At 40.4% G+C, this 12,614-nt stretch overlaps 1 protein-coding gene across 1 annotated transcript; it reads left to right on the top strand.

Annotated features, from left to right (window-relative positions):
- Positions 1 to 7,817: 7,817 nt before the first annotated feature.
- On the top strand, positions 7,818 to 11,926 carry LOC124018673 (P2Y purinoceptor 1-like). The gene has a single exon (XM_046334018.1). The coding sequence runs from the start codon at positions 7,968 to 7,970 to the stop codon at positions 8,985 to 8,987; it is 1,020 nt and encodes a 339-aa protein (XP_046189974.1). The 5' UTR covers positions 7,818 to 7,967; the 3' UTR covers positions 8,988 to 11,926.
- Positions 11,927 to 12,614: the final 688 nt, after the last annotated feature.

The following is a 12,614-nucleotide window of genomic DNA, read 5'->3' as shown; positions in this document are numbered from 1 at the left end:
GACCAAGATGCAGGGCTCATTTGCTCATCAAAATCATGACATTCTATGGTCCAACTTTAACTTGCAAAATGCAAGAACCTCTATGGTTCAGTCAAGGCATAACACCTGTGAGGTTAAGGTTAGCATAAGGCTGTAGGAAAGCTTGAAATATTGTAGAAAAACAGAAACAGAAATTCTGTGGCTTTTCACGAGGGATGTTAATCGTACAACATTTGCTAAATTTTTGTAAATGTTTTGCGCATAGCACTTTTACCTTTGGCTGGAGGTTTCGACCCAGTGGCGTCTGTTTTATTTGCCTCTGCCTTAATAAAGTGTGCTCCTGTTCACAACTCTCTGCTCTCCTGCACCTGACTTCTCCACCAGTAGCGCACACGTGACATGTTTGGAGTCCAAGCCACAGTTCACGCCCTTTACCCACCCTGCCACAAAACCCTAGCAAGCAAATCTGCTACAATTTGCTAATACACATTCTACTGCACACTTGTTGGCAAATGCCACACCTCCCAACCAATGTTCCCTCTAATTTTGGGGGGCACATTTCTGGTCTGCTGAGCGCAAACGAACATTGTGAAAATTCTGTGCAACTTCCAGTGCGATTTTACTGTGACTGATTTACTGTGACTGATTTACTGTGACTGATTTACTGTGACTGATTTACTGTGACTGATTTACTGTGACTGATTTACTGTGACTGAGGTTGTACCCGCTTTAAGTTACAGTTTTAACAGTGGCTAAGTAGGCTACTTTGGCTATTTGATCATAATGTAGGCCTACCAGAGTGGTCTACCATCAAAAACAATGTAGAAAATACATCCCATAACATTTTAACATGGAAGTAGCTGTTCTATCATTCAGCCTACAGTAGCAGCCAATGTGTGGAGTTCAGACAAGAAGGTGACTGAAAATGTTTTTGTGTTATTTAATGCAAGAAACCACAAATAAAATGAATTATTATTCCCATACCAGTGTTACAAAGAATCAGACAAATTAGGCTACCCTCTGCCTATTGGCTACTTAGCTTACATATACTTGACTCAAAATACAACACTGAGCCTTTAAGGCAAAACTCACTCCCCGATTGCTGACTACAAATTATTTATAACTGGGCTAATAACTCACTAACTAGCAAAGAATATGAACAAAATGTGCCCATGTGGCTAAATGCAGCTCTTGCTTTCACCACAACTGTAAAAACAGTCCAGTTCAAAGTAAATGTCTTAGATCCATATATGGCAATGGTCTAATTGCATAGAGGCCTACTGCAGCTCTGATTGGTTATGCTGCACAGGTCTGTGTAGAATACAGGCTAAGTCTTGCACAATAGAATCCTACTCCAATGTGTTCCACCCAGAGCCGGAACTAGAGTTTTATACATGGGATGGCCAGGGGGTGGCCAAGGTTACTTCAGGGGGTCCAATGGCCATGACAGAAAATGCATCCTATGATTGCTGATTAGAAGTAGAAGTGATAATTCATTTCACCCAGAGTTCTTCAAAGTGGCAGATAGTGTGGTCTAAAAGAGTTACTTCACTAAAATTCTTTAATAACATACTATGATCAGTCAGTGTCTCTACCTCGGAATTACAGCTCTCTCTCTCTCTCTCTCTCTCTCTCTCTCTCTCTCTCTCTCTCTCTCTCTCTCTCTCTCTCTCTCTCTCTCTCTCTCTCTCTCTCTCTCTCTCTCTCTCTCTCTCTCTCTCTCTCTCTCTCTCTCACACACACACACACACACACACACACACACACACACACACACACACACACACACACACACACACACACACACACACACACACACACACACACACACACACACACACACACACACACACACACACACAGGAGAGATTTGGGTCACTCTGTTTTCATGAATATATCATCTGGGTCGATAAGTGTTAAACATACAAATCAAATCAAATCAAACATCAAATCAAATTTATTTATATAGCCCTTCTTACATCAGCTGATATCTCAAAATGCTGTACAGAAACCCAGCCTAAAACCCCAAACAACACACAACGCAGATGCTCGTTGGTGCGCGCGAGCAGTGTGGGTGCAATAATTGAATAACAATTCTACATTTATTTTGCGATGCGCACGACGTGTCCGGTCTGGTCAGCATGTAAGCATCCAATTACCCACATTTTAGTGTAATCTCAATCTTAATTACAAATCCCCATTGTCATGACTGTACCTTAAAATCAACTACCAGCCTACATTACTAGTTAGATCATAGCTAGCCCTACTCTGCAGTAAGTAACTTAGCTAGCTATAATTTCTTACACCTTTACGATAGCAAACAGGCAATCTGCAAATTGTGGTCATCTTTTGAGTAACATTAACATATTGACAATAGCACTTGTTCATTTTGAGTTAAAGTACAAACATCTAACTGAGTTAATTTATTTCAAATTGCTGAATGTCAACTTTCTGAACACTGACAGCCTACTAGTTACCCCACATTAGCTAAACATTCGTATACTGTAACTTACAACACTGCACTGTATATGTGTATATTACTAGCACAGATGCAAACATAAACAACAAAATACACAGAGAACTGTATCCCTTGGTCAAAATGTTGAAATGTAGTAACTACTTGCTTAAAGTCTTGAAATAACTTAGGTGCTGCAAAGACATGTACTGCTTGTTTGCCATGACAAAACATCTTGAAGCGCCAAACACAGAGGAATTAGGATGCATTTCAGATATTTCCTGTTTGACAAAAGGGAGCAGTTCAATTGAACCTGCAAGGCAGTATTTACACAGTAGCATTCCAATGAAGTAATAACATCATTGAGACTCAGTTTTTGGTTAACACTTTCATTGAACCAGGTTTTACATAAAGCATTCATAACACCTTTATGAAAGCAGTCATAACAGTTTATGAAGGTTACAGTATCATTCATAACAGCGTTCTTAACACATGTTATGACTGGTTTCATGAAGGTGTTATGAATGCCTTATGTACGGATACCCCCTTCAAGTAAAGTATTACCCGTTTCTGCAGCTAGCCTACTGTAGATGCTTCAAAGGTGTGGAGTGTGTGCAAGGAGTCCAGTACTTACAGCACAGCAGTAGACAGGCTGTATTGAATCCTGCAGTCAAATGTAATTAAGCATTTGAAACCACAATATTCACATTTAAAACCTCCTAGATGTAAAGACCCTGTTTTGGGGACCTGCATGGTTCCGGTACCGGTTCCGACCAGCATTTTTGCTTATAAATCGATCTGTGGACAGCATAGATTGAAATGGCTTGCATTGAGCGGTCACCCTGATTCTCACAAGCACTGCAGGATGTGAAATCTGACACCACTTGAAGCTGGGATGTCGCTCCTACCATTTCCATTGGCTCTTCAACTCCAGGCTAACCCCTACGTCACAGCCACTAATTGAATCCTTACATCGTAGTGCAGCTAGAGAGAGAGGTTTCGTCGCTGTAGCACACTCAGAGATCGATTTATAGCCAGCAATTTTAGATTTTAAACAAAAATCCTTTCTGTTTGTCATAGACGGACAAGGTTCATTTGAGCTAAAAGGTGAGTTCCTAACGGGTTCAGGGAGACAAGCTAGAGATCTGTGAGGCGTCCACAGAGACAGGGGTAGACAACATTGGTTTACCCTTTTATCTGTGGATTAACTGTTGGAGTAGAGAACCTCCATTTCAGGTAAAATAACAACACAATGTTTATATTCCAGGACAAATTAGCTAGCTAAATTGCCATAAATGTTTGCTTTTCGATCTGTCCACAAATTAATATAGTTGGTTCAGAGTTCGTTTTGATATTTCAACCTGCTTGTCCTGATCACGTTTGGTGTGGGTGGACAAAATCAACATACGTGCGATGGCGCACTCGGACACTTGGACACTTGGACGCACTCGGACACTCGGACGCATTCGGACACTCGGACACTTGGACACTTGGACGCACTCGGACACTCGGACGCATTCGGACACTCGGACACTCGGACACTCGGACGCATTCGGACACTCGGACGCATTCGGACACTCGGACACTCGGACACTTGGACACTCGGACACTCGGACGCATTCGGACACTCGGACACTCGGACACTTGGACGCACTCGGACACTCGGACACTTGGACGCATTCGGACACTCGGACGCATTCGGACACTCGGACACTCGGACGCATTCGGACACTTGGACGCACTCGGACACTTGGACGCACTCGGACACTCGGATGCATTCGAACACTCGGACACTCGGACGCATTCGGACACTTGGACGCACTCGGACACTCGGACGCATTCGGTGTCTGAGTGTCTGAGCATCCGAGTATCTGAAAAAAGCACCATTAATTTTTACCCTGGAAACAAACATGCTCAAATTCTTTGCATTACTTCAAATACATTTGAATTTGTAATAACAATGTTAATTTTTGACCAATGGTTGGGTCCCTTTAATTGAAATTTCTTCAAGATTCTTAGAAAATGTTTGTGTGTGAGAGAGAGAGAGAGAGAGAGAGAGAGAGAGAGAGAGAGAGAGAGAGAGAGAGAGAGAGAGAGAGAGAGAGAGAGAGAGAGAGAGAGAGAGAGAGAGAGAGAGAGAGAGAGAGAGAGAGAGAGAGAGAGAGAGAGAGAGAGAGAGAGACAGAGAGAGAGAAAGAGAGAGAGAGAGAGAGAGAGAGAGAGAGAGAGAGAGAGAGAGAGAGAGAAAGAGAGAGTGAGAGAGAGAGAGTGAGTGAGAGTGAGAGTGAGAGAGAGAGAGAGAGAGAGAGAGAGAGAGAGAGAGAGAGGACAACTAATTGATGGATGGTGGTGGATGCTGAGGTGGAAGTCTATTGCAGCTGTGTCAGTTTCCTCAAGGTAGACATGGAACTGAAACTACAGTAGGTAGTTACTGTAAGTAAGAAGATGTTACTGTGGATTCCAAATTACCTTTGTCTGCAAGCTTAGCTGTGAGTCATAATTCCTATAAAATGTTATCAATTACAGTCGAACCAAATACATTTAAACTCAGTTTTTCCACAATTCCTGACATTCAAACCTAGTAAAAAAATCCCCTGTTTTAGGTCAGATAGGATCACCACTTCATTTTAAGAATGTGAAATGTCAGAATAATAGTAGAGATAATGATTTATTTCAGCTTTTATATATTTCATCACATTCCCAGTGGGTCAGAAGTTGACATACACTCAATTAGTGTTTGGTAGCATTGCCTTTAAATAGTTTAACTTGGGTCAAATGTTTCAGGTAGCCTTCTAAAAGCTTCCCACAATACGTTGGGTGAATTTTGGCCCATTCCTCCTGACAGAGCTGGTGTAACTGAGTCAGGTTTGTAGGCCTCCTTGCTCGCACTCGCTTTTTCAGTTCTGCCCACAAATTTTCTATAGGATTGAGGTCAGGGCTTTGTGATGGCCACTCCAATTCCTTGACTTTGTTGCCCTTAAGCCATTTGCCAAAACTTTGGATGTATGCTTGGGGTCAGTGTCCATTTGGAAGACCCATTTGCGACCAAGCCTTAACTTCCTGACTGATGTCTTGAGATGTTACTTCAATATATATATCCACATAATTTTCCTTCCTCATGTAGCCATCTATTTTGTGAAGTGCACCAATCCCTCCTGCGGCAAAGCACCCCGACAACATGATGCAGCCACCCTAGTGCTTCACAGTTGGGATGGTGTTCTTCGGGCTTGCAAGCTACCCCTTTTTCCTCCAAACATAACGATGGTCATTATGGCCTAACAGTTCTATTTTTGTTCTATCAGACCAGAAGACATGTCCCCATGTGCAGTTGCCAACCGTAGTCTGGCTTTTGTATGGCGATTTTGAAGCAGTGGCTTCTTCCTTGCTGAGCGGCCTTTCAAGTTATGTCGATATAGGACTCGTTTTACTGTGGATATAGATACTTTTGTACCGGTTTCCTCCAGCATCTTCACAAGGTCCTTTGCTGTTGTTCTGGGATTGATTTGCACTTTTTGCACCAAAGTACGTTCATCTCTAGGAGACAGAAGGTGTTTCATACCTGAGCGGTATGATGGCTTCGTGGTCCCATGGTGTTTATACTTGCGTACTATTATTTGTACAGATGAACGTGGTACCTTCAGGCGTTTGGAAATTGCTCCCAAGGACGAACCAGACTTGTGGATGTCTACAATGTTTTTTCTGAGGTCTTGGCTGATTCCTTTTGATTTTCCCGCAATGTCAAGAAAAGAGGCACTGAGTTTGAAGGTAGGCCTTGAAATACATCCACAGGTACACCTCCAATTGACTCAAATTATGTCAATTAGCCTATCAGAGGCTTCTAAAGCCATGACATCATTTTCTGGAATTTTCCAAGCTGTTTAAAGGCACAGTCAACTTAGTGTATGTAAACTTCTGACCCACTGGAATTGTGATACAGTGATAGTCATTTTTCCAACAATTGCAGTGGTTGAAAAACAAGTTTTAAGACTCCAACCTAAGTGTTTGTAAACTTCCAACTTCAACTGTATATTATATTTGAAGTAATATTGTTATTATGTTATGATACAATGACCAAAAAGACGCCTGGATTACTATCTTGTAGATCGGTATTGATAATAACTAAAACATCACCAATAAAATATTGAAGGTTTCACATTCAAGCCTTTATAGCCTATTGTTACTTATATCTTGCAGAAATAACTGTACTATAGCTCTGCTAATTTCCTTCTGGATACAGTATCACATTGCTTCCAGTAAACTATGGAATTAAGGAAGTGCCCACGCAGGAAGTGGGCGCTCAATGAGCAAAATTACATTGAAAATACATATTTTAGAATTCATTTCCAGAATTTTGAATCAGGTTCATTTTAGGTGTGTTATACGGACATTGAAAATATGTAACTTACTGATGTTGAAGATACGTATTTCACAGACATTGAAAATAGGTATTTTACAGATGTTGAAAGACGTCCTTTTTTGGTCATTGTTCCTATGGCCATCTTTAAATCATACATACATTCACTTACATTTATACTGAACAAAAAAATAACGCAACATGTAAAGTGTTGGTCCCATGTTTCATGAGGTGAAATAAAATATACCAGAAATATTTCAGACGCACAAACAAAAAAATTGTCTCAAATTTGGTGCATACAAATTGGTTTACATCCCTGTTAGTGAGCATTTCCTGCCAAGATAATCCATCCACCTGACAGGTGTGGAATATCACAAAGTTGATTAAACAGCATGATCATTACACAGGTGCACCTTGTGCTTGGGGACAATAAAAGGCCCCTCTTTTGTCACACAGCACAATGCCACAGATGTCTCAAGTTTTGAGGGAGCGTGCAATTGGCATGCTGACTGCACGAATGTCCACCAGAGCTGTTGCCAGAGAATTTGATGTTAATTTCTCGACCATAAGCTGCCTCCAAAGTCGTTTTAGAGAATTTGACAGTACATCCAACTGGCCTCCCAACCACAGACCACGTGCAACCATGTCAGCTCAGGGCCTCCACATCCAGCTCAGGACCTCCACATTCTTCACCTGTGGGATCGTCTGAGACCAGCCACCCAAACAGCTGATGAAACTGAGGAGTATTCCTGTCTGTAATAAAGCCCTTGGTGGGGGGAAACTTATTCTGATTGGCTGGGCCTGGCTCCCCAGTGGGTGAAGTCAAGACCAAATTTGAACCAAAAATGGATGTCTATAATTGGTTCAGATTCGGTCCTGTCCGGAAGTCTGTGGACTTTGAAATCAATACTGGTCTGGACCCCAAAAAAACTACATTTGTGGACGTTAAAATCAAGGCCAGGGCCAACTGACCAAACGCATATGTCTTTTCAACGTCCATGGACTTCTGTACTCACTGGGTGTAATATCTTTGGTTTCACCATGCTCAACATGATGGTGGACGGCTGCGATTTACGATGTGTTTCCATGACCAAGTTTGATTTCATTCACTTCTGGGCGTCATCGATTCATATTCTATAGCTTGTGTTTAAACTTCACTTTGATCAAAAAGACGGGGAAATGTCAGATGACAACAGCACACACGTTCTCAACATGACCGCATGTGAAGGAATTAACCTTCGTTTTACGCACAGATTTTTACCTGCTATGTTCATGCTGGTGTTTGTCGTCGGGACATTTGCAAACTTCTGTGGGTTAAAAACTGTTTGTACAAGCTGGAAGAAAATTGGGAGTATAAACATATTCATTCTCAACCTTGGAATAGCTGACTTGCTGTACTTATTTACCTTACCATTTTTGGTTGTCTATTACGCGCTAAACAGTAAATGGATATTTGGACAAACATTCTGCAAGATCACCAGATTCTGCTTCAATTTGAATCTCTATGGCAGCATTGGGTTCCTGACATGCATCAGTATCTATCGATACCTCGGTATTGTGCACCCAATGAAAGTGATGGGGAAAATCCACACTCGCCACTCAGTGGCAATGAGTTTTCTTGTCTGGATTTTGGTTTTCATTCAGATACTTCCCGATATGTTCTTTGACAAGACAGCGCAAAATTCCTCATATTCGTGCTATGACTCAACAGCCGACGACTTTATCAAGGATTACCTTCCGTACAGTATTGGCTGGACCATTACCGGATTCGTTATACCATTACTGATCATTCTGGCTTGCTATGGACATATAGTAGTGGTCCTTGCCACCAAAGCCAATGTAAATACGTTGTTGAAACAACGATGTCTAAAACTAGTCATCATCTTGACTGTGTTGTTCTCAATTTGCTTTATCCCTTATCATGTTTTGAGAAATCTAAATTTGAAAATAAGGATTTTGAAAATGGAAGGCACCTGCAAAGCAAGCTTCGATGATATTTATGTTGCTCATCAAATCAGCCGCGGTCTGGTTTGCATGAATAGCGCAATCAATCCGTTAATTTATTTAGTTGGAAATGATGATTTCATCATGCGTTTTCATAATCTCAGCAAACAAGCCAGGATGTCTCTTGTTCAATGGACTGGTGCCGTGATTTACCGCAATACACCCGAGGCAGATCCAGCAACAGAAGAATCTTAACCAGTAAACTTTGACCAGCTAGTTATTTAAAACCTAAACTTGACTGTCAGCTATTCTAGTATTTGATGTTGTCTACGCCATTATTGTACCAAAGGCCTGTAAGTATGTACATATGCTATTCTTTACACGTTATGTATCATTCTCAGAGTATTTTATTGTGTAAACGTGAGATCCTTTTTGTGGTTGAATGCCCTTGTGTAAAGTGAAATCATGTGCCATGCATTTAGTCAGTGATATGCAGAGCTAACTACTGGTTTCCATAACTATCTTAGATAAAAATGTGTAAATACCCTTGTGTAAAGTGAAATACTGTTCCATTCGATTAATCAGTGATATGCAGGGATATGTCACTGAAATAAACATAAACTCAATATGCATTTCAGATATTGCATAATAATTCCATGCATTCCAGCAGTTTATTACACATAGCCTACCAGATGGATTATTCATCTCTGTTGTCCATAAATCATAAAAAGGTATCAAGCTCAAAGGACTGTCCATCCTACCTTGTGCTTGAGATAATATCTACTCCTCCACAAGTATTGTCTTCCCAGGGGAAACAGAAGATTTGAACTCATTCCCTTAAGGGGAACAATCCCTCAACACAAACATGCACTGGAAATGCATGTCCTATATGTTTATTCATGTCATATGACTGGCCAGGTGCTTTTCAGGTGCGGGTTACAGAACGGGGCCTTGAGGCTCACTTTATTGAGAGGACTGAGCAAACATAGTGTTAAAAAATAAAATAATAATTAAAACCTAATGGCAAATAGAGTAGTGAAAATAAGAGAACAACTACTAGTTTCCAGAGATATCTTATATAAAAATGTGTCTACTCTCTCTTAGCAGACACGGACATTTTTTCTCTCATCCTTACATAAAAGAGGGAGAGGATGATAGCAGTTTATACCCTGGATAAATAACTTTCATGTAAGAACAGTTAATAAAAACAAAACAAACCACAAGTATGCTAGCATTCGAGTACAAGGAGTGGCTTGTCAGCACAAAACAAGTCTGTTTTTTAGGCTAATGTTAGTGGCATTGTCCACTTAGACTTATGAGCAGGAGTTATAGTAAATAGTGAATGACTGAATCCTCCAAGTCAAAGTTAGAGATTGATGATAAATAATGTAATTTAATCCATCCAGGCGTATTCAAAAGTCTCATTCTCCAGCAGCAAAAGCATGCAGTGATATTTCTCTCCACTCTGTCACTTTCACAGACCACTGAGAGAATTTCTGAGGACGCTGGGGTTGACATTAGTGCAGGCCTAGTGGATGACTGTTTGTGTTATGAGAAAACGGTGCCAAAATAAGTCTAATTTAATTTGAAGTCTGCAGTGCAATGTCTGGAATCTACGGCATTGATCATTTATAGCTAGGGAATGACCTCACCAGGTCAGCAGGTTAAGAAAACCATCAACCTACGATTTGCTATTAAATCAGATCAAAGTTTATTGGTTGTGTACTCAGTTTAGCAGGTGTTATAGTGGGTGCAGCAAAGTGGTTATGTTACTAACTTCTAACAATCTAGTCAAATGTCAAACAATTCAAATGAAGGGGGAAGAAAATCAAAAGCGGAAGAACCAATCTGATTAACAACCCAAATACACTGTAGCAGTAATCAAATGCAATCTACATGTACAGAATCAAACAAACGTTTGAACACACCTACTCCTTCCAGGTTTTTAATAATATTATTCTTACTGTTTTCTACATTGTAGAATAATAGTGAAGACATCAAAAATATGAAATAACACACATGGAATCATTTAGTAACCAAAAAAGTGTTAAACAAATCAAAACAGATGTTATATTTGAGCTTCTTCAAAAGCAGCCACCCTTTGCCTTGATGACAGCTTTGCACACTCTCTGTCCAATCTTTTGACTGGTACTGTATGTACACCGAGGGGATTTACACAAGATCAGCTAAGAATAACAGTATGACAATGAGTGATAAGGAGTTGACATGATAGCACAAACAGATCTGTGACCAGGCTAAGGAACTTCTATCAGTCACACATACTGTACAACAGAGTTCAATGTACTCATTTATCTAAAAAACACTTGTTAAAGTGGCGATCAGCAGTAGAAACAATAACAAAGTGTACTCCACGCCCATATTTTGGTAAAAAGCTGAGGGATGTTGCTGTAGAACATTTAGTTTGTCACATGCTTCGTAAACAACAGGTGTAGACTAAGCCAATAGCTTCAGTTAATGTAACCACTCTTAAATTCATAGACATAGCTATGGATGCAAGGACTGACCATCCATTATATAAAACCTGTCTTTTTAACCATGTTTGAGGCTATATTGTGTTTGTTTACATTTACTTGGTGTAAACATTGGAGTAAGAAGCTTATATTTGGGGTTTTGACGGGGTTCGATAGTTGAACTATGCTCATGAGGCATTTTTACGTTATATTCTTCAAGAATCGGTGGCTACATATCGTTAATTTAAGTCCAGAAATGTATGTAGCAACTGCTGATTGCCCTTTTAAAGCCTTACCACAATACACCAATTTCAATAATACACTGAACTAGTGCCAAGGACAGAGGCATGCTGTACAGTGTGTACAGTGTACAGACTCTACGTGTTTCTTGATCAGGGCTGGCCATGCAAGACAAGGGAAACTCCAAACACCTGCTTGTCTCCAGCGGTGACTGTAAATAAAAGTCCAAATGGTATTTTCATTTCATCTGAAATTAAAATGGCCACCATTTACAAGAACAGACCTGATAAAATCTGTTCCCCTCACAACAGCTGTTCTGGTAAATAAAACAAGCAACCCCACCCTTCCCTCCAAAACACATTAATCACACAAAGTAAAACAGGAAAGTGTGTGGAGATAATGAGGGGGGGAAACCCATAATGACTGCAAAATTGTCATTCATTCTTTTTGACTTCTACAGCATCTCTGTCATATCCTTTGTCCTGTCCAGTAGACCTGGGTTCAAATGCTTTTTGAAAATCAAGTTAAAGTATTTGAAAGTTTTTGAATGATTTCAAAAAGCATTTGAACCCAGGTCTGATGTCAAAGCCATGGCAGTTTTGACTACAGATGTAGGATCTTACTTTGTTCACTCTTTTGTTGCTGAGAATGTTCCTGCACAGCAGGAAATGCAAATTTGTAGTGTATAGATAGATACACACATGGCGAGGCGTGACTTAACGTCATTCTATAAAAAATTTGGATATGCTTGGTTGGTCATTTTTATTCAGTATAGCTAGCAACATGATTCACATTTCTTGCTATCTAGCCAAATGACACCTGCATCCCTAGCTGTAGTCACCAAAAAAATGATATGAGGGGAAAAAGTTGGTCGCTTACCCACTCCTCCAATGACATGACATCCTCCCAGCAGATATCTAGCTAGCTAACGTTAGGCCCCGTGTTTCTAGCTTGCTAAATAAATAGCTAGATACATAAATATATATGCTAGCCCAGGGGTGTCAAACGCAATCAGTGCAATGGCCATATTGAAAGCCTATTTGGTTTTACAAAATAATGTGCAACTGCGACACAAACTGGCCATTGTTTTATTAGAAACAATATGTTCCTTTATAAAGTCCACTTACTGTACCTAGACCAGCGTCACCAACCTTTTCTGATTTAAGATCAC

Source organism: Oncorhynchus gorbuscha, linkage group LG03 (assembly GCF_021184085.1).
Source record: "Oncorhynchus gorbuscha isolate QuinsamMale2020 ecotype Even-year linkage group LG03, OgorEven_v1.0, whole genome shotgun sequence".
Lineage (NCBI taxonomy): Eukaryota > Metazoa > Chordata > Actinopteri > Salmoniformes > Salmonidae > Oncorhynchus > Oncorhynchus gorbuscha.
Note: the sequence above shows the minus strand (reverse complement) of the source record. Positions and strands in the feature narration are given on the sequence as shown.